General features: G+C 36.3%; 5 protein-coding genes across 10 annotated transcripts; all 5 read left to right on the top strand.

Moving 5' to 3' along the window:
* Window positions 1-133: 133 nt before the first annotated feature.
* On the top strand, window positions 134-6481 carry LOC100255593 (putative B3 domain-containing protein At5g66980). The gene is made up of 5 exons (XM_002284772.4): window positions 134-610; window positions 1105-1627; window positions 1750-1940; window positions 4456-5783; window positions 5924-6481. The coding sequence occupies exons 1-4, from the start codon at window positions 488-490 to the stop codon at window positions 4813-4815; spliced, it is 1197 nt and encodes a 398-aa protein (XP_002284808.2). The 5' UTR covers window positions 134-487; the 3' UTR covers window positions 4816-5783; window positions 5924-6481.
* LOC104877276 (uncharacterized) lies at window positions 5942-6322 on the top strand. Its single transcript, XM_010649583.1, has one exon. The coding sequence runs from the start codon at window positions 5942-5944 to the stop codon at window positions 6320-6322; it is 381 nt and encodes a 126-aa protein (XP_010647885.1).
* Window positions 6482-7458: 977 nt separating the features above from the next.
* LOC100255630 (uncharacterized membrane protein At3g27390) lies at window positions 7459-11674 on the top strand. 6 transcript variants are annotated; one of them, XM_010649519.3, is made up of 12 exons: window positions 7471-7865; window positions 7998-8059; window positions 8163-8279; window positions 8362-8470; window positions 8798-8999; window positions 9093-9223; window positions 9324-9612; window positions 9739-9845; window positions 10030-10162; window positions 10519-10711; window positions 10996-11239; window positions 11436-11674. In XM_010649519.3, the coding sequence occupies exons 2-12, from the start codon at window positions 8050-8052 to the stop codon at window positions 11575-11577; spliced, it is 1677 nt and encodes a 558-aa protein (XP_010647821.1). In that variant the 5' UTR covers window positions 7471-7865; window positions 7998-8049; the 3' UTR covers window positions 11578-11674. The 6 variants fall into 6 exon arrangements, with proteins under 6 accessions (XP_019073926.1, XP_010647821.1, XP_002281443.2 ...); XM_010649522.3 differs by having other exon boundaries at window positions 7494-7865; window positions 7998-8052; XM_002281407.4 differs by having other exon boundaries at window positions 7471-8059.
* Window positions 11675-13534: 1860 nt separating this feature from the next.
* On the top strand, window positions 13535-15738 carry LOC100260701 (xanthotoxin 5-hydroxylase CYP82C4). Its single transcript, XM_002281395.4, has 2 exons — window positions 13535-14518; window positions 14884-15738. Exons 1-2 carry the CDS (start codon window positions 13592-13594, stop codon window positions 15505-15507), a joined length of 1551 nt encoding a protein of 516 aa, XP_002281431.2. The 5' UTR covers window positions 13535-13591; the 3' UTR covers window positions 15508-15738.
* Window positions 15739-18252: 2514 nt separating this feature from the next.
* Window positions 18253-18681, top strand: LOC100854128 (cytochrome P450 CYP82H23-like). The gene has a single exon (XM_010649584.1). The coding sequence runs from the start codon at window positions 18253-18255 to the stop codon at window positions 18679-18681; it is 429 nt and encodes a 142-aa protein (XP_010647886.1).
* The last annotated feature ends 2595 nt before the right edge of the window (window positions 18682-21276 follow it).

The raw sequence follows: 21276 nt of genomic DNA, 5'->3' as shown, positions 1-21276 counted from the left end.
GATAAATATAAATTTATAAATAAAATTATCAATATTTTTAAATATAAGGGAGAGAAAAATGTCCTTTTCAGAAAATCACACGTTGCTGTCAAAATAATTGTGAATATCATACCATGTCAAACCAAATCATGTTATGTCTGCAACATGGGTCCACAGAGATTTCGACTTTAATGGCTCACTCAGGAAAGCCCGGAATACCCAAAACAGTATCTGAGGAAAAGGTTTCTAGGTTTGGAAAATTACCCAGAACAGAAAGTTGATTGCAGGAAACAATGAAGGCGTTTGCAGGAAACACAACCCAGCATTGCCCATTGGAAAGTGCCCTCCACGCGCCACAGATGAGGATGAGGCCACTCTGTCTGACACGACTGCCCCCCTGTTGCTTTTCTTCCTTCTGGTTTCAGAAACGCCTCTGGGTTCAGAAATTGCCTTGGGTTATTTGCTGATATAGTGGGTGTGAGACTATACAACGGGTTTTAGCTGATACATGCACCATCTTCTTTGGCTGCTTAGAGGGTTTTTTTTGTTGCAGAACGAGATGAGTTCACCACAAGAAGAATGCCCTGAGTTCTTCAAGGTGTGTCTCCCTGAGTGCAGCTCTGACAAACTGGTGATCATCTCTCTCTGATACCTTCTTTTTTGGTCTGGGTTCTCCTTCTAGTTTCATCTTTAGTGTTCTTGAAAGGTGAATGCATGTTTTATTTAATTTGTGCTTACTCATCTGTGGTTGACTGATTGTAGGATTTGTGAAGTCTCTTGTTTGTTTACTTAGCAGGCACTTTGGACTTTGTTTGATGACGGATTGTGTTTGCTTTATGATTTCTGTGTTTTGATTGATAGGTTGTTTTAAGTGTTGATAGGTTCATGCATTGAGGTTTTTTTTGAGTTAGTAGGTTGAGTAGTGTGCCATTTTATACATATTGGCCATTCTTTAATCTCTTACAGCAGCAGTATACATCTTCAGACTTAACGGAGATGATGAAAATAAAAAGAAAATAGAAATAAGCATGTTCCATAGAATATTGATAAACATGATCAGTTTTTCCAGTAACTGTTACAGTGATTTACTATTTGTTATTGACATGCGAACTTTTTACTGTGTAGCTTATCCCAACTGCTTTCAGAGAGCATTTTAATGGATTTGTGCCTCACAAGGCCATCCTCAGAGATCCTGTTGGGAGAGTTTGGCAAGTGGAGTTAAGCAAAATAGGAAAGGATGTGTACTTTCAGAAGGGTTGGCAGAAATTTGTTACAGATAATTTTGTAGAAATGGAAGATTTTCTTGTTTTCCGATATGATGGTGGTTATATATTTGATTTTAAATTATTTCGAAATACTGGGTGTGAGAAGAAAGGCTCTGAGGAGATCAATGTGGGCATCTACAAAAGGTGTTTTTGTGTAAATGAGGAAAAAGATGTGGAGGAAGAAAAGAGCAATGAAGAAGAGGGGGAAGAAGAGGAGGATTCGGCAGAAGAGGAGAGGGATTCCACAGAAGATGAGTCATCAGAGAAAGAGGAGGAAGGGGGGAAAATGAGTGAAGAAGAAGAAGAACCACAACCAAAATCCTCTAAAAAGAAAGGGGTTGTATACAAGCGCAAATATTCTGGAAGGGGTCAATCACCAATTGGTAGAAAAAACTATAGTGAAGTTTTGTAATTCTTTTCTTTTCTTAAAGAGTGTTCCAAATACATATATATCGCATGTGGTCTTGTATTAGTCAATATTTAACCTACAGGTTTCCTTATGTAGTTGGGTACAAACAAACTGCCATTAAAAAGAGCAGAGTTGCATCCGAAGAAAGCAACTGCACCAAGAGAAAGTATAAGGAAGCTTCTGCTGTCCAGGTTGAGGAAAACATTGCTTTTGAAATAGAAAGTATTGTTAATCCCCAAAATCCTTATTTCGAAACTAAAGTAAGACCAGCGAGGAGGAGCAAATTGGTAAGGCTTGCATCACCTATTTATAATCTCTCCTCTGTGAACATCTTTTATGGTTGTGTTATATCTTTTATAACTTTATGTAGTGTCATGGCTAGACCTTAAATATTTCTTTGTTTACTTGTTAATTTGTTTTTGTCTAGTGTCAAATCTAGTATTTTTCTTGAATATCTTAGATAAGTAATCCTCAATGAGATCTGATGGCTTTCTAGGATGAATTTCATTGGCTAAATATTTCACCTATTGCATTTTTGTCCAGGTTAACTTCCTTGTATAGGAAATTAGAATGTGCTATAAGTTTCCACAGGAAAAGTGGGTGTGAAAGAAAGCAATGTTCAATAATTGAAATCATTGTTATGCCAACACTCTTTTATTGAGGACAATCATAAATTTTGAACACCTTTGGAGCTAGAAATGGGTGGTTAGAAGGAATTAGATTGGTAGCCAGAAGACTTTAGCAACAAAAATGTTAAGGAGAGGGATGGAAAGAGATTTGATAGGATGGCTCCATAGCTTTAGTAAGAGATCATAGAAAACAGGGAAATATGGGATTGATTATAAAGGACCAAGGCGAAGATGAGTGGTGAAGGAATGATTGTGGTCTATAATTGGGAATTAGGGGAATAATAGTAAGCTTTTGCACTCTTTAAGTTTGAAATGAAGGAAAACAGGTTGTCTTCAGGAGAGGTAGGATGTAGAGTCAGAACCCATATCAACTAGAGGTTCCTGTAGGCTGTAGGTGTATCATTGTCAAGGTGTGCAGGAAAGATTAATTAAGTTATTCTCTTAGATAGATTCATATGTGACTCCAAACTATTTTCACATCTTAAACTCCTATCCCCTCCATCACAAGGTCCTACAGGTTTGAAGAAAAATATAGATATTGGTTATGAAGAGTTCCTAATGAAGTAAAATAAAGAAACTAGAAATTATTACAGAAATAAATGAAATTTATGGTTGAGCTTTTTTTCTTTGTGTGAGGCCATAAGAAGGTTTTATAGAAAATTGACAACAAAGGAAACTAAAATCAAATCTTCTCTAACTAGTCCTAGTAGAAAAATGAAGTTAACACAATTTATTCAAATTTCAGATGATGCTTGACTTTGAATCGGTTGGTAGATTGATGTGCCACATTTTCTATGCATCATTCTGCAGTGGGTCCATGTATTCCAGATCATAAAATACTCAATATGCTCAATTCAAATATGTATATCATGTGTTCAGGGCACAACATTTTTTCCCCTTAAAAAGTACTTCTGGTAGTTTCATTTGATGCATCCCTCAGAATATCTGCTATCAAAGGTGCCCTTTAGGCATAACACCTTATTTATAATGAGCCAAGTTAAGAGTAGGGTTCAGGGGATCCTATATGGACTCGTTCCCACCTTGATGCTGTGCCTGTCCTTCCAATCACTGAGTACTTGGGGTGGGCTTGTGAAGTGGTGGTAGGATGCTTCTTGGTGCTTGTTAGATTTTGCCCAAAAAGTTGCAAGTTGCAACAACCATTAGATTTCAGTTATTTATGGACTTCATACTTTTGTCTCTTAAAGAGAGTTTGGTATGAATCTCTTTAGGGTATGATACCATGTATTGTATATATGCATATGTTAACATTAGATCTTCTATTGACCCCTCAAGAGGTTTGGAGTGCTGGTTTGCTTGGAAGCTTAGATGAGCAAACTATATACTGGATTGCTTAACCAAACACCCAGGCCTACTTGTCATAGGCTTCAGTTAGGGATTTCATTTCCCCTTGGATAATTTTTTTTTTTTCTAGGTTGAGATTGGGTTTCATTGGGCATTGTGGTAGCCATCTTTTGATGTTCCATTGCTTGTAAAAAGTTTGGCCTTTTAATTTCTTTCTATTTCCACATTCTGTTTGTAAGATAGTTCATCTCTTTTGGCCTATTTCTATTCCTATAATGTAGTTTCTCTTTCTTCCCATAAAAAGAGAATGTCTCAAGCTTTATAATTGCATGATTCTCCCTAAGATTATTGCCGGGTTTCCCCAACTCAATATCTGATTACAAGCTGTTCCACTATTCCCCCAAACTTGGTTATTTCATCATCTTCGTGCCACTCTTCTCCCATAAAATGTACCATCAATAGATCAAATAACAATTCTTCATTCAAGCCAGATGAGAGCTAACCAAATAATACTAGTAATGTTGCAATAGCACTACTTGCTAGCTTCTTAGTTATAACAAATGTATTTTTTGGTGCTATATATCTTGCTTTTTTGCTGTCATCCATGAAAAAAAAAAAATTCTTTTTTTCCTGTTTATTACTTAATTTGCTTGCTAAATGATGACCATGTTTAGTAATGTGTCTCGTACATACATGTTGCTTCTTTTAAGAAGTCTTCCAGGCATCACCAAACCACAGCTTGCTTCTTTTTCTTCACTTCCTCAGTTTAAACTTGATCTCAAACTTAGTAGAGCAGTGCCAGAAACTGTAGTTACTAGTTCTTCTCATTTTGCTTGTTGCTTATGGAAGCTTTCTTTGTCCACTACTGCAGTATGTTCCATTAGATGTGCTAAGAGACCATAATATTAAATTACCTCCAAAGATGACCCTTCGTGACCCTCTTGGGAGATTGTGGATTGGAAAGGTTGCTGTCTGGAAGGATGGTCGGACATGGATTGGGTGGAAACCATTCTGCAAGTGGAACAATGTGGGTGAAAATGACACCTGCATTTGTGAATTTGTACAGGAAAGTGGCCATGAGGGGTATCTCCTTGTTGTTCACATTCTTCGGGCACAGCCTAGCCGGAGGGCACCCAAATGCAAATGCCGAGCTGAAAGTGGTGAAGAGATGGCTGAGCCAAGTAAAGCCAACTTACGTTTGCCAATAGTTTCTTCCAAGACTTCCGGATAGTTAACTATCGATATTTATTGTGGTTGTTAACATTTATCTTATGGGAATTCCTATGAGATTATGAATTTCTGGATGTGGTATGTAACTATCTATCAAACCCTATGTATAATTAACAATCTTCTCTTCTATTACCTGTACAGTCTTCCAAACTCTGCAGGCTTCCAAGGGAGAGTTTGGTCCATGACTTGGTGCAGCATGGCAGTAAAGTCCCTGCGTCTGTTCACTACTAGAGGATTATGCAATTTGTTTTTCCCCTACTCAACTGGGTTTGTGTAGTTTTAGCTGCCCAAACTCAGAAATGCCATGGATCCCATGGAAGTGAATGGCCCTGATCCATGATTTTGAATATTGTGTTTTTGACCCCATATTCTTTTCTCTTTAGCTATTTTTTTCCTGAACTATTTCTCAAGATGTGAGAGTTCAATCAAGCAAGGATGCAATACTCTCAGATCCTCTGGTGGGAGTTTCAATTGTCCGCAGGAGCCCTTGGCTAAACCCAAACACACCCATTCTCTATATATGTACCTCTGTTTGCTTGATTTGTTTTGACTCTCCTCAAGTGGTGTAGACTCTATCACATAAATTTAGAGTTAGGGCTTGAAGAAAAAACAGTGTCATTTGAAAAGTCAAAAACTAACTGGCTTGATTGCATCATTGATTGGTTTTCAAAGCTTAAACTGGTGGTTTGAGCAAGTGACTGTTATGAATTTTCACAAACGAACAAAAGCACTTTAATACAGGCTCTCTCCCACTAGCATGACATGGGTCTCACTTTTTCTTGGCCAATATTTAAAGTGGGACAATCTTTCTCTAGAAATAAGCTCATCTCATCAGCTTGTCAGCCAACCATCTTGCTATCACCTTATCCAACTTCTCCCATCTCACTTCTTACAAAGTGTCATTTGCTTCCCTCTCATCATCTCTGTACTTCGATATTTGAACAAAGCTCTTCAACCTCATCACATCAGGTAATCATTTCTTCTTTTCTCATTAGCATATTCTCCTTGACTGCCATGAAACTATAGGAAGTTTTTCTATCTTTTCCTATCTTTTCTCAGCATCCAAACAAGCACAAGGCTAACAAAATTTTCCCTTAAATACACACCAGATTGTGGGGAAGATAGCAATGGCAACAGCTTCTGCCACACTTTCCCCCTCCACATTTTCTGCTGCTGCCATTGCGGGCTTAGGCCGCACCTCCCAGAGGAGAAAAACCAATGTACACTTCATAGGGGGACTGAACTCCTTTGATGGACTGAAAGCTTACAACAGTGTGGCCTCTTTAGGCCTTCCTGTTTGTACTGAGCAGTCCTTTGCAAAGATTGTGGGCTCACTGAAGTCCCCATCACAAGGCAAAGGAAGAGGAGGAGGAGCTCTGTCTTCTACCTGCAATGCTGTTGGAGAGATATTCAGGATTGCGGCAATCATGAACGGCCTAGTTCTCGTTGGAGTTGCAGTGGGGTTTGTTCTTCTTCGAATTGAAGCATCTGTGGAGGAGGCTGAATGAGAAGTACTTCAGAATAAAATTAGTTAGTATCAATTGTTTGTTATTCAACAACCTCTGTTTCTTTCCCTCTGTTCAATGCAGAGACTGAATTGTTTTTGGCTATCAAAACAGAATCTAGCCTTTTCAACAATTTTATAGTAAGATGCTTGATTGATATTACATTTGTTGGTCTGGTTGAGAGATAAGAATATTACACACATATCCCATGGAGGATTGAGACATCTTGTCCACAATTTGGAAGGATAGTATTTGGTAAGATTAAATTAATTACGAACAAAAGAATAAAATTTGTTTTTGTTGAGAAATTTATTTCCATTGCAGACAAACCTGTCCACACAATAATTTCTACAAAAATCTTAATTCCAAATTTAAAATATGATTATGGGGATTTTGGAATTTTGGAATCTTGGAATTTTTGAATTTTGATGACACTGTTCTGATGTTCCATAAGGAGGTAAAAGATGTTCATATTGGCCTTGGAAAAAGATCCTAAAGCAGCCCACACATGGATGTGATAATTGTGCAGGCATTGCAGGGAAAACAAAACAGAATCATGCTAAGAACAAGCATGAAAGCACTTTCCATGGAATATTATTATTAAATGAACTAGAATTTGGCCAGGTGTGCTCCACCTTTTCTAATGGATCCTCCACAGCACAAACCCAACGCAATACTCTCCAAGCATATTCTACACCCATGAATGTGCTGCAAAGCATTCACTTATTATCATTACTTCCAAATCTTGATTTCTTATTGAATGAAAGTAGTAAAGTTCATGATGGATTTATTCTTGAAAACAGAAAAAAAAAATTATATGAAAAATATGTATAATTGTGTTGTATGTTTTTGTAAAATTGGCTTCAATAACATTTTTTTTATAAGAGTCTATCACATGTGCATATATTTATCTGGCATCAAGGTTGGTTTTATCTTCTCTTTATCATTAGTGTGGTGAAGTGAAGTTTGAGGTGGATTTGATTTCTTATCTGTGTGGTCAAAAAAGTTTTTGAAAAAAGAGAGAAGGAATAAAGAAACAAAAAAAAAAAAAAAAAAGCTACCCTTTAATAATACAATGGTCATCATTTGATCAAAACTTTCCAATTATTTGTATCTTTATTCAACTATACAAATTTAATATGAAAGATTCAGATTGAAAGTTGGATATATAACATTAAATTAATATCCTTGTCTTAATGGTATTTCAAGTGTAGGGTAGAGGGGTTTCATCAGTTTTAGTAAGAGAGAAAGGAACTTTTATGATATACCCAGTGTCATTTGAACAAGAAATGCACATGAGATTAATGGGTTTAGTAATAAATGCGTAACATGGTGATAGATTAAATTATCAGAAAATTTTTGGAAAAAAGTGAGAGTTTAGGTATAATGACATCACTACAGAAACTCTCTGAAAAGGATGATGCTGTTTGACAACGATTTGCAGGAAATGGGGGAGGAATGCAGGGAAACTCGTGAATATCAACTGTAGAAAAGCCTTATCCTTCACGTGGTTCGATTTCCCATGAATATGATACATAAAAGAAAGGTTGGAAATGGGTTTATGATGATTTTCCTTTTCCTTGTGTGTGTGTGTGTGAGCGTAAATATTTGTCATGTTCTTGCATTGGTTCTGTGTACTTGGATGCTGATGCTCCACCATTTTTCTGCTTTGTCAAAGATTCTCCATGCTCTTTGAACTCAAGCAACTGTTTGATTCATTCTAGGATATCATGGTACCTGGTACACGAATGTGTTTTTATTTTTGTTGATTTTTGCTAGTTTTCTCATTTCTGCTCTGGGTCGATAATTTTTTTATGCGGGTTGAGCCAAATTCATGTTGCAGTGAGCTCAGAATCAGAACCACAAATGGTGGATTCAAAGGGGTTTCTCACATATCTCTGTTACTTCATCTTCTTCCTCCCTGTCTTTGTTCTTCTCTTTGCTCTTGGCATCATCAAAGGTCCTCTCTCTGTCTCTCTATCTCTCTCTCTCTCTCTCTCTCTCTCTCTCCACTAATCAATATATGGATTCATGATATGCAGGTGGTATTTTCAGTCCCTTTGTGTTTCTAGTAATAGCTTTTGGGGACATAGGTGTTGTGGTAGGGCTATGGCCTTGTCATCTTGTTTGGACTGTTTACTGTATAGTGAGGTTTGTTTCTTTACTCTGTATTATTCGAGTTGAAAGGAACTAGGAAGATTGCGCTGTTTGGTTTCTCAGAACGGGAAAGAAGAGCAAAAAAAATTTGAATCCTAAGTAAACCCTCTTCTCATCTGTGTCCGATAGAAGGGGTTGTTTGGTTTAACTCTTTTCCTTTCTGGAAGACAACATGCCGTATGATTAAGATTCAAAATTTTCCTCTTTTTGTTTTTTTTCCCAGCTACCAAACATGGGAATACAGAAGGAAACCTTCCGTTTCAATATTTATTTGTTTATATTCAATTAATTCACTGACTCAATGTAACTTATGAAGAACAGGACAAAGAAATTTGATCCATATTTGAAGTGCCTATTGATTCTTATGGTCCCAATTCCAGTAGCATTGTGGACAGTTGTTGGGGTGGTTGGTAGTGTGATTATGGGAATTGGTTATGGTTTCATTTGCCCTGTGATGGATACATTCAAGGCTGTTAGCATGGAAGGTGTTTCTTTACGAACAAAATTGATCAGATGCTTCACGGTATCTTTTCCACTGATCTCCTTGGGCATTCGATTTTGTAGTTTGATTGATTGTTATTGAGTGGATTTAATAATTTAAGAATTACTTCTATAGGATGGTACTTGGAGCAATGTTTGGGGTGCCTGCACAATTGTCCGTGATTTTGCTGATTTTTCTTTCCATTCTTACTTCTCAGTGATGGATGGATTGCTTGAATCAAAAGGGGAGAAGCCCATAGAACTAAAGTATAAATCTATGCTATTTATTATTATTTTCTCAATTTGTCAATGTTATGGGAGAATTTGGGATATGGGCAGCAGCTGATCTTCAGTAATCTTCATGCAGGGTTTTTGAGATACCAGGTTGCATTTTATGTGCAATTCTCGGAGTTCTGGTTGACGTGCCTTTTATAACTCTGATAGTCCTCTATAAATCCCCCATCTTGCTGTTCAAAGGGTGGAATCAGTTACTGCATGATCTTATTGGAAGGGAGGGGCCTTTCTTTGAAACCATCTGTGTCCCCTTTGCAGGGCTTTTGATTTTGTTGTGGCCAATTGTGGTTGTTTTAGCTGCTTTGGCTGGAGTTATTTCGAGTTTCTTCTTTGGCTGTTGTGCTGCTGTTATTGCATATCAGGTACTATTTCAATTATCTAGTGCTTCCAATACTGATTATTTGATCTTTGTTCTCTCATGCTCCAGCCTGGTTTCCTTATGCGTTGATGGTTATTATGCTTATGATTTTGCCATGGAATTGCTTCAGGAAAGCTCTATAAAGAGGGGGTTGCTATATATAGTTGCATCTATGTCATTGTTTGATGAGTCCACCAATGACTTCCTTTACCTACGAGAAGGATCCTGCTTTCCCAGGTATTCAAGTTTTGCATCACAAGTCAATTCCTCATGGATTATACTGTAAATATACATGTATTTTTTTGTTTCAACTTCAATTTTGCTGTTGTCTGACTTGTTATCAGTTAAACATACACTATTTTATTGTAAAATTTGTATCTCTTTGTACCAGAAGATAACCTCTGTTCATGTGGGCAGCCAGACCAAGATATTGCAAGCAGCTGACTTATAGTCCAACACTGGTGTCTGTAAATGGGCTGAATGAACAGCTCCATGCCAATGAACCTCTTGTAAGGACAGCTTCTGAGAAAAAGAGGGCACTTAGTGCTGTGATGGTAAGAACATGTACCTTATGATTCTATTATGTAATAGCTTGTGCATGTATGTCCTGATTGTGGGAATACTGCTGTAGTGTCTTCCATTTCTGCAATTACTATAGTTTTTTTTTTTGTGCCATTTCCCCCCTCAATTAGAAGGGTATGTTTGACATCATTCAGTATCTATCTGACTGTGGAATGTAAGTGCACATTGATTTTGTAACTGGGCTGTGTTTCGTTTTCGGTTTGGAGTGAGGATGGGCTTTTTTATGCAGATCATGGTGTCTGAACACCAAGAAACTCCAAGAACTTTAGCACCTTATCACATGTATGTATGGATAGTTGCTAACCACTTGAATCAATGCATTGATCAGATATGGGATAACTACTTCAAAGCATGTGAGCACACCGGGAAAGAGCTTCTCAGAGCTGGAGCTGTTGGGATGCCAGATCTGGAGACATGGCGAAATTCAAAGAACAAGATAATTAATATTGGAATTCCTGCTTATTCGTTTCTGGAATGCTTCCTTCACTCTATCAAGAGTGGTTCCCCTGGATTTCTCATGCGTATGGATAACTGCCTATTACCTCATTTTTTTAACATTTTGTTTCAGAGAACATATAAGTCTGTTATATGCCTCATCAAGAATGGTGAATGCATGCTTTCATGAACAAATCTGGTGAACCTTATCGATCAAGTTCACAGAGAATGTATGACAAAGCTTGTTAGGATCTGTCATAAGATTGAAAACCTTCAGTTTGTCTTAAATTTTATTTATAGAATCTTTCTTTTGAGTTGGGTTGAGATAGAAAGTTCATCAATTTCTCATTGCCATTGCCTACTCTATCAGGTGACAATGTTGAATTAACAAGTTTGAACAGACCTGAGGGAAGGGTTTTTGACTGGATGTTTGAGCCCATGAGCATCATGAAAGAGCAGCTCAAGAGACTAAATCTAGTAGAGACTGAAGAATTATACCTCTACAAATTTTCTCTGTACCATGGTGATAGAGAAAGAATGGAAGCTTGGCAAAATGGTGGCTTCCCACCAGAAGATGAGATTAGGAGAGCTCAGTTAGAGGGTATTAGTAGAAGGTAAAGTAAATTAATAGTTGTGTTCTGCTTTTTTTCTGAGTTATGTCCTCTTCCTCATTTTAATGCGAATCATGCTTTCACAATCTGCATTAATAAGTATACTCGCTCAATCTCTTATTCTTTTTATTCATTTGATAATAACTTTCTAGCCCTTAGTGGCAAAAGCTTTATGGTTCCATCTTCTTCTTCCAAACAGGCTGCAGGGATTTTGTTTGACACTTTCAAGACTACCGACATCCAGGCGCTGGTTTGATGGAGTGGTGAAAGAGATAGAACAAGAAGCAAGGCGGGGATTGGATGGGTTTGATGCACTTGATGATCTAACAGCAGTTGTTTAGGATTTTTTTTTTTTTTGAAATTTAAACAATAAGCTTTGATGATCTGAAAGTTTTTTTCTTCTTCAAATTGGAATTATATATTTTTACATTGCAGTCATATCTGATACTCGTAAAGTGCATCTTCTTCTTTTTCTTCTTGTTTGTTGTTTGATTACACTTTAATCTTCATAGAAATTGACATTTTCTCCCCCATCAACTCTAGAGCTAATCAGGAAGGTAGAACAGTTCTTGGTTTGCAGACCTCAGAAAATCAATTAGTTAAACAAAAACATAGAGAAGAAAAAGAGGAGCTAAATTTGTTGATGTTGTGACAAACTCTCCGACCTTTTATTTAGCGAGAAGTGATACCGAATCAAGTTTACATTGCTGGTTTGTCGTGTGGCTGTGCACGAGATTACTAGTCATCGTCCTCCATGCAGAGTGAGGTGTGCATGAGAGAATGCTCTAATATCTTCCTTCATCAGGCAATTGTGCCTACATATGGTTCCTTTTTATGCCTGGAACTGGTACTTTTAGTCCACTGAACCTGTGTTAGCACCAGAAATAACAACATGAAGATACCTATCAAGAAAAATATAAGTGACCAAGAGAGTAGACCGGCTCCGGCATACTTATATTAGACTTTCAGAGATAAATAAGTAAAGAGAACATTGATCAAATCATATTGGAGATGAGCTTGTAAGTCTATGTATTGTGTGGTAGGTAAAGAGGAGGCACAACTTGGGCTGAAAGCACCTGAACTGAACTTTCCACTAAGTCATTTTCTCTTGAGCGGCTAAAAATGGGACCATCAAGAGACTGGCCTACCTCAAAATCTGACCTCAATCAGTGATTAAAATATTGTAATATTTCCACAATATATCGTTGAAATATCGTGTATTGGTGGATCTCGACATGATATATAGAAAAGAAATATCGACACCTCGATATTTTGGCAATTTATTGAAAATTTCACCAAATTTTCACAATTTATCAGCAATTTATTGATTTTTCGCTAATATTTTGACTGGTCAAACTTCAAAAAATTTCAAATCTTCTATTGCTGTTGAGGGAATCGAACCCTAACCAAAATGTTCACCAATCGCTGAGACAAGTTTGCCCCTTATTATATGTGACACTAAAAATATATATACTAAAACTCATTATATAAACATAATATTAAAAGAATGTTTTAAATAACAAGTTAATTATAATTATTTTATAATTAAATGAAAAAAAATTATTTAATTAATTACTAAAAATATAAATTTTATCGTGATAATTTTTTTTCATAGTATTTTTAATATCATTAATATATTAATTAAATATTAAAAATCATACATATATCATTATTTATTTTATATCATTTAACACAATTGAATTAAATAGATTATAAATTTAATTTTAATATTAAATATAATTTTTAATAATGAAATATCACAATATTATGTCAAATAATATTTAATATAATTTAATAATAAATGTATATTTATAAAATATATATTTTTTAATATGTACATACAATATTACCATTAAATATGATAAATTATAATATATATATATATATATATCAATTTTTTTATAAATAAAGTAATTTTAAAATATTTATTATATTTTTAATTTTATTTTTAAAAATTTTATTTTTATATATTTATAAGTTTCGATCAATTTTAGGTATATTTTATATCAAAATATGATATATTTTTTATATATTAAGTATATTCATAAAATAAAATTAGCCGTATATTTATAATTATTGATAATTTCATCCTTATCCTCAACCACCACCACTTTTGTTTTTTTTTTTTTTTAAAAAAAAGTTCCCCTCGGTGGGAATCTACCTCGAGATCGGGCAAAATCACCAACCCATGGGCCATGGCACTTGCGGAAGAAGCTGTCAGCCCGGGACCACGCTTGTCAACAACGTCAACGACAAAATGAAATGAACTAAAAAAGGAAAAGGAGGAGGATGGTAATCCTTCATGGACAAGAAAGGAAACGGAGGAGAACCAGAATTTTGTATCTCCATCTTCTAATGGGATTCTCTCTTCAGCTTCAAGATGTCACAGTTTTCGGCATTCTTTTTGCAATTATCTGTCTGTGGTTGGTTAATGCCAAAGGCAACAAGAACAAAGGCAGAAGCCCACCAGAGCCCTCCGGGGCATGGCCTGTAATGGGTCACCTTCATCTTCTAGGAGCAGACAAGCCACTACATAGGACATTTGGAGCCATGGCTGATGAGTATGGACCAATCTTCTCCATTCGTCTTGGCCTTCGAACAGCTCTGGTGGTTAGTAGCTCGGAAGTAGCAAAAGAATGTTACACTACCAAGGACAAGGCACTCGCCAACCGACCAAGATCCTTAGCAGTAAAGCTCATGGGCTATGAACATGCCATGTTTGCGTTTGAACGTCACGGTCCATACTGGCGTGATGTGCGGAGGCTAGCCATGGTTGAGCTCCTCTCCAACCGCCAGCACGAGATGCTCAAGCATGTCCGGGACTCAGAAGTCACGTTTTTCATCCAAGAGCTCTATGGGCAATGGGTAGATAATGGAGGCAGCCCTGTTTTGGTGGACATGAAGAAAAAGTTTGAGCACCTGGTAGCAAATTTGGTGATGAGAACAGTTGCTGGGAAACGGTGTGGAAATGGCGAGTCAAGATGGTGCCAAGCCCTAGGTGATTTCATGAATCTAATGGGGCAATTTATGGTTTCTGATGCAGTACCCTTCCTTGGATGGTTAGACACAGTGAGGGGATATACAGCAAAAATGAAGGGAACAGCTAGGCAGTTGGATCAGGTTATTGGAAGATGGGTGGAGGAGCATCGTCAGAAGAGGCTTTCCGGAAGCATCAATGAGGCTGAGCAAGACTTCATTCACGCCATGCTGTCTGTTATAGATGATGCTCAGTTCTCTGGCCATGACCATGACCATGATACTGTCATCAAAGCCACTTGCTTGGTATGTTTCTACTACTTCATAACACCACCATCCTCATGAGCATCTGCAACTTCATCAAGACCTTGATAATACTCGTATTACTACATCATGATCTATTTTTTCCTTCTGCTATACAGTATTTCAGGACTATTGAAGTAACTCTGTTTGTTTCTTTGACAAAAATTGCCGTGACCATTCCCTAAGGAAACAGCAGACAGAATTCATAAATTAGGCTGGAATATAACAGGAACTGGGATAATTTTTTTATACCCGGATTCCCCAGTCATAATTCTTCTGCCGACACGCTAGACATACTATTTCACAAATGATGTATGGACTTTTTTCTTTAATCACAAGTTCAACATGGGTGTAATATGTTGATGCAGACTGTCATGTTGGCGAGCAATGATACAATAGCGATCACACTCACCTGGGCACTCTCTCTGCTAATGAACAACCCTCATGCTCTAAAAAAGGCACAAGAAGAGTTGGACTTCCATGTGGGAAGGAATCAGCAAGTGTACGAATCAGATATAAAGAAGCTAGTCTACTTGCAAGCCATTATCAAGGAGACTTTACGACTATACCCTGCTGGGCCGCTTGCACTGCCACATGAGGCCATGGAGGACTGCACTATTGCTGGCTTCCACATCCAAGCTGGGACTCGCCTTCTGGTTAACCTCTGGAAGTTACACCGCGATCCCACAATTTGGTCGGATCCTTTGGAGTTCCAACCTGAGAGGTTCCTGACAAAGCATGTGGGTTTGGACGTTAGGGGTCAACATTTTGAACTTCTACCATTTGGGTCAGGCAGAAGGATGTGCCCAGGAATCTCATTTGCTCTGGAGATCCTGCAGCTGACACTAGCCAGATTGCTTCATGGTTTTGAATTGGGCGTGGTTGCAGATTCACCCCTGGATATGACTGAAGGTGTTGGGCTCGCTTTGCCTAAAGCAACTCCGCTGGAGGTCACCCTAGTCCCAAGGCTACCCTCCGAGCTCTACCACTAAAGTAGTATCCTAATGTGTGCCACAAAATCCCCTGGTTAGCCCAGGAAGGGTCTACTCCACTGGAGGTCACTCGGGATGCGTATCCGCCTAAATAAACCTCGATGAAAAGCCTCACATACATCACTTGCCGTCCTTGCATATCTACTCAAGCTTTCTTAATCAGGATACTTTCTAGGTACCTTGTGTTTGTAATTTAACTGGAACATGTTAAAATTAAGAGTCTTGGGTCTATTTTGGGAATGTTTTTAAAAATAATTCTTAAAAATATATATATTTTTAAACTATTTTCAAATTTTGTTTTATCATATTTTCTAAAATAAAAATATGTTTGAAATTTTAGAAATTTCTTAACATGTTTTTTTCTTTTTTAATTTTCAAATATTTTTTTAAAAATGACCTTCTATCTCCAATGCTTTATTTTCAACCATTTCTAAAAATTAATTAAATACGTTTTTATTTTTTTTTAATTCTCAAAAATAAAAATAATTATTCTTAATAACAATTTGTGAACATAACTTAAGCTTTTTTTGGAAAAAAAAAATAGAAATGTTGAATTTAAAGTGTTCAAGAATAACAGGTGAGTGAATGGAATGAGTGCGGCCTTTAAAACTCATCATTTGTAACATGATTTAAGAACTTGTTTGATAGAGGTTTTAAAAAGCGTTTATAATTTTTTTAGAAGTTAAAAATATTTCTTTTGAAAAAAATTTTTAAATACTAAAAAAATTAAAAATACATTCTAAAATTATTATCAAATGAATTTTAAAAATGTGTTTATCCATGTTTTTACTAAACATGATTTTTGTGAAAGTATTTTCTTTAATAGTCTTTTTCAGATAATAATTTATTAAGAGTTATTTTGGTAGTGATCCTAGAAAGTGCTTTTATCGTAAAAAGAAGTTTAAAAAAAACCATTAAATGTTTAACAGAATTTAGGAAATACTATTCAAAATTCTAAAACTGCGTCAACGTGATTTTTGTAAAAGTATTTTCTCTAATAGTTTTTTTTTAGAGAATCATTTATTAAGACTTATCTTGGTGGTGATTCTAAGAAGTGCTTTTACTTTAAAAAGATGTTTTTTTAAAAAAACATTGAATTTAAGAAATACTATTCAAATTTTGAAAAATCACTTTTTAGAAAAACACTTGATTGATGATTTTTCAAAAAATAATATTTTATGAGAAAACATTGTCATTAAAATTTTTTTGAATAAAAACACTTTTAAGCGCACTCTTAGTGCTATTTTAAGAGTATGTTTGAGAGTAATTATTGAAAATATTTTTAGCATATTTAATGTTTGAAAGATAAAAAATTTTAAATATTAAAAACATTTTTTAAAATCACTGTAAATGCAATCTATGAAGTATATTACAATTGATTTTTTTAACTTTTTAAAACCCTTGTCTAAATTTTATCTAGTTTTTTTTTTTTTTTTGTCAAAACTATTTTTTTAAGCTAGAACTAGAAGTACTCTGTAACTTTAAAGAATCCTTACCCAGCCGTTAACGTTTTAAACACCGTAGTTACTAGGCCCTACTCTCATGCTATTGTTTATATAAACATGAACACTTTTGTTACTTAGTGCTGGAACGCATTAGAACTATAGACAAAACAGAAGATTCCTTGGTTTTATTTAGGCACCAAACCCACTCATTCAAGCATATTTAAATTTAAATGCAGCCGTCCACGAATAAACAACAGACCCATTACCAAGAAGGTGATCATCCTTTTTCAGGGTTGGTTCTTCAAAATTCAAAATCAGTTAGCTGAAGGAACAGAAAGGAAAAGAACAGAGCTGAATTTACAGAAAAGAATTTTTTTTTTTTCTTTTTCTTTTCTAAGGATCTTGGAATCCTTTTCCTGGTATAGGCAGAACATTAGAGATATATATATGGTAGTGGGAAGTGATTCTTCTGTTGAAACTCCATTTTTCTTGTATCCAATTATTAGACAGGAATTGCATGTTGAATCATACGAAGAAATTATGCCAAACATTTCTATAGAAAGGGAACATACTGAACTAACTTGATTCCATTTTGAGTGTTGAATGAACAAGGTATGGATCTTCTAAGGCTGTGGAGGGCACCATCTCTTTCTGGATTCTCTCTGACGATGGGAGTGGGAGAGAAAACAAGTCTGTTTTTATTTCAAATTATGTGATTCGATTGAACAGACACTTAGCCTTTGATTTTATACCCTCCTGCATAGGACCATACCCTTTGGCTATTGGGCCTCACGAGTCTTAGGCCCATCATCTAAGGCTCGTGATGGCAATGGGCTCTACACATAAGGTGGCCCATACTATGGAAAACTGATACAAAATAAATATCAAAAGGCGAATAGCTTAGTCATGTAACATTGTTAAATATGTGTGAGTCCATATCTTAACATCTTCCCCCTAAAACATTTTCTTTTCTATTGAGTCATGGCTTCAGTTTCGAGGGATCATCGTTTTTGGCCTTCTGTTTGTGGTTGATTAAAGCCGAAGGGAACAAGAACAAAGGCAAAAGGGCACCAGAACCATCCAGGGCATGGCCTTGAATCGGACACCTTCATCTTCTATGAGCAGGCAAGCCCCAACATCAAGCATTTGGAGCATGGCAGATAAGTATGGACCAATCTTTTGCTTTCATATTGGCCCGCGCAAAACTTTTTTGGTTAGCAGCTGGGACGCAGCAAAAGAATGTTTCACTACCATGGACAGAGCATTTGCCACTCGACCCAGATCCTTGGCATGAAAGCTCATGGGCTATGACCATGCCATGTTTGGTTTCTCTCCTTACGGGCCATACTGGCGTGATGTAAGGAAGTTGGCCTCGGTTGAGCTCCTCTCAAACCTCCAGCTTGAGTTACTCAACCATGTCCGGGACTCAGAAGTTAAGCTTTTCATCAAAGAGCTCTATGGGCAATGGATACAAAATGGGGACAGGCCTCTTTTGGTCGAGATGAAGGAGAAGTGTTGGCACATGGCAACAAATGTAATGGTGAGCGTAGTAGCTGGGAAACAGCATTTTGGCACCATTACAAACGACTATGAATCAAGACAGTGCCGGAAGGCCCTTGGCGATTTGTTATATCTTTCGGGGATATTTATGGTTTTTGATGCAAATCCCCTTCCTTGGCTGGTCAGACACTGTGAGAGGATATACGACAAAAATGAAGAGAACAACTAGGGAGATGGATCAGGTGCTGGGTGTAGGAAGAGTGTAAATAATTTTTACTTTTATTTTTGGGAAGTGTCCTATTGAGAATTATTTTATTATTTTATTTTATTTTATTCTATTAATGTTATATTTTTGGGAAGAGTCCTATTGGGATTGTGCTAGTGGAGTCTCATTCTTTTTATAAGTAGATTCCCCTTCCACTTTGTGTCATCTTCTAATTACAAGTAGATTCTCATTGGATCGTGTTAGTGGCCTATAAAAGCAAGTCACCCTTCTCTCTATATGAATACCAATTTTTCAGAGAATTTTTTAGAGTTTTTCAGGAAGTTTTTTTCACACATCCTTCTGGAGGAATTTATTCAAAACCCAAGTTGTACACATCTCGCTTACAGAGTGCACCCAAGGCGGGATCTGATTGTTGAATACTAGAGGTAGATCACCGGTACCCTAGTGCACCGAGTTCGTCTTCAAGGAGGGTGGATCTATTTCAAAGACAGTGGTTGTCACGATAAATTTTTCTTCTTATTTATTATGTTCTTTGTTTGTCTTTTGGGCTAGTCTTTTGTTTTCATACCCTTAAATCCAACAATCTTGAAATAAATCTAAATGGAAGCTTCCCTGGTTCACACCTGTCCTAACACCTTTAAAATTGATCCCTTCAAAGGAACATTCTTTAAGAGATGGTAAGAAAGGGTTTTCTATGCAATTGATGTAGTGAACTTGGGACACTTTTTGACTGACTTAAAACCTTTGATGCAGTGTTGGTAAGTTCAGGAGTATCCTTGAACTTGTGGGGGGAAGCTCTCCTATCCATTTGTCATATTCAAAATAGAAGACCTTACAAGAAATTCCTAGGTTCTAAGTTTGATATGAAAGTCCTAGGAGAGGTAGAGGTGATTCTAGGAATTAAAATAACTAGAACATCTAATGGGCTTAAACTTTCTCAAGATCAACACTATGTTGAGAAGATCCTAAGGAAGTTTGAACACTTTGATTGTAAACCAATGTCAACTCCTTATGATCCCAGCTCACAGCTAAAGAAAATAGAGAACATAGTATTACCCAAATAGAGTATGCTCAGATCATAGGAAGCCTAATGTACTTAATGAACTGTACCAAACTTGCTTATGTAGTAGATAGATTGAGTCGGTACACCCAAAGTTCTAATTAGGACCATTAGACTATTGTTCGTAGAGTCCTTAAGTATTTGAGAGGCACCATTAACTATGGTTAGTGCTTTAATGAATTTCCAAGTGTCCTTGAAGGATTTAGTGATGCAAATTGGATCTTAGATTCAGATGAGATGAAATCCACTAGTGGATATGTTTTCATCCTTGGTGGAAGTGTTGTTTCTTGGAAGTCTGGCAAGCAAACTTGCATTACTCGATCTACTATGGAGGTCGAGTTTATTGCCTTATAAAAGACAAGTTCTAAGATTGAGTGGCTTAGAAACCTCTTAGCAAATATCCCTTTATGGACGAGACCAACCCCGTCTGTGTCTATGCGTTGTGATAGCCAAGCTGCAATTGCTAAGGCTAAGAGTAAAATATTTAATGGGAAGAATAGACATATACGCCTAAGGCACAATATTGTGCGACAGCTGCTTGAAACAGGGGTTATATCCCTAGAATTTGTGAGGTCAGAGTTGAATTTGGTTGATCCTTTAACCAAACCACTAAGTAAGAAACTAGCGGAAGAAACATCAAGGGGGATGGGGCTTTTGCCTATTACAGAAGTCAAGAGTGGTGGTAACCCAACCTATTAAAATGGAAATTCCATGAAACAGGTTCATATGGGTAATAACAAATCACTCGTTGACTTGAGGGGCTCTATCAATTCTAATTGTATGAGAGTTCATCCCTATGGTGTAGATAGAGCGTATTCTGCATTGACTAAGGTTGAGTGTTTATGAGAATATGTTTTAGTCTTTTTCATTTAGTTTTAAAAACCATTTTAAAAAATAATTATACAAATATGAAAAAGTATTAAAAATAAAGCACTAAGATAAAAATTTAAAAACATTAAAAATGGTCTAAAAACATTTCTATGTCCAAAACAGACTTTTATTCACAAAATATCAATAACGATTTTTTTTTAAATAAAAAATAAAAACTATTTTTGAAAACTATTTTCAAAAACACTTTTCAAACAAAACTGTAATTTTTGAACTTCTTCCAAAGTCAATATCTGTTGTTGCTGCAATAGATGTTTCTTCATCAAGTAAAGTTTATTTTGAATGTCTGCTATTGACTTGTTAACATATTATAAAACAATTCATCTTGGCTTTCATAGTGAAATCACAAGGATTAATTAGAAACCAATCATTTGTATAAGGTTGCAAGCCCTTATGATTGATCCAAAATTTGCATTTTTCTTTCCCACAAGGTGAATATAGCTTTGGCAACAAGCATATGATCGTGAATGAACCATCCAACTTCATATTAAAATATCTTATATTAATAGAGCATCCAAACTGATGAGGGCACGACTAAAAAATGGAATACAAATCCTATCCAAGTTCCAATTGGTCTAGTTACAAAGGCTCAAGCTAAAAAGTTAAAGGAAACTCTTAATGGATTGATTCAAAACATTTGGGTTGAGTTG

This window comes from Vitis vinifera, chromosome 3 (genome assembly GCF_030704535.1).
Source record: "Vitis vinifera cultivar Pinot Noir 40024 chromosome 3, ASM3070453v1".
NCBI classification, from domain to species: Eukaryota; Viridiplantae; Streptophyta; class Magnoliopsida; order Vitales; family Vitaceae; genus Vitis; species Vitis vinifera.
This window is presented reverse-complemented; position numbering and strand designations above follow the sequence as displayed.

What these genes read in the sequence shown, in the direction of transcription:
- LOC100854128 (XM_010649584.1), top strand. Translation starts at nt 18,253, where the DNA reads ATGGGCTATGACCATGCCATGTTTGGTTTCTCTCCTTACGGGCCATAC.
- LOC100255630 (XM_010649519.3), top strand. An exon ending in AATTGATCAGATGCTTCACG is followed by an intron (nt 9,000 to 9,092) that starts GTATCTTTTCCA and finishes TTACTTCTATAG; the next exon opens with GATGGTACTTGGAGCAATGT. An exon ending in TTAGAGGGTATTAGTAGAAG is followed by an intron (nt 11,240 to 11,435) that starts GTAAAGTAAATT and finishes TCTTCCAAACAG; the next exon opens with GCTGCAGGGATTTTGTTTGA.
- LOC104877276 (XM_010649583.1), top strand. Translation starts at nt 5,942, where the DNA reads ATGGCAACAGCTTCTGCCACACTTTCCCCCTCCACATTTTCTGCTGCT.
- LOC100260701 (XM_002281395.4), top strand. Translation starts at nt 13,592, where the DNA reads ATGGGATTCTCTCTTCAGCTTCAAGATGTCACAGTTTTCGGCATTCTT. An exon ending in TCATCAAAGCCACTTGCTTG is followed by an intron (nt 14,519 to 14,883) that starts GTATGTTTCTAC and finishes ATGTTGATGCAG; the next exon opens with ACTGTCATGTTGGCGAGCAA.
- LOC100255593 (XM_002284772.4), top strand. Translation starts at nt 488, where the DNA reads ATGCACCATCTTCTTTGGCTGCTTAGAGGGTTTTTTTTGTTGCAGAAC. An exon ending in AGTGCAGCTCTGACAAACTG is followed by an intron (nt 611 to 1,104) that starts GTGATCATCTCT and finishes TTTACTGTGTAG; the next exon opens with CTTATCCCAACTGCTTTCAG. An exon ending in AAGGGGTCAATCACCAATTG is followed by an intron (nt 1,628 to 1,749) that starts GTAGAAAAAACT and finishes TTCCTTATGTAG; the next exon opens with TTGGGTACAAACAAACTGCC.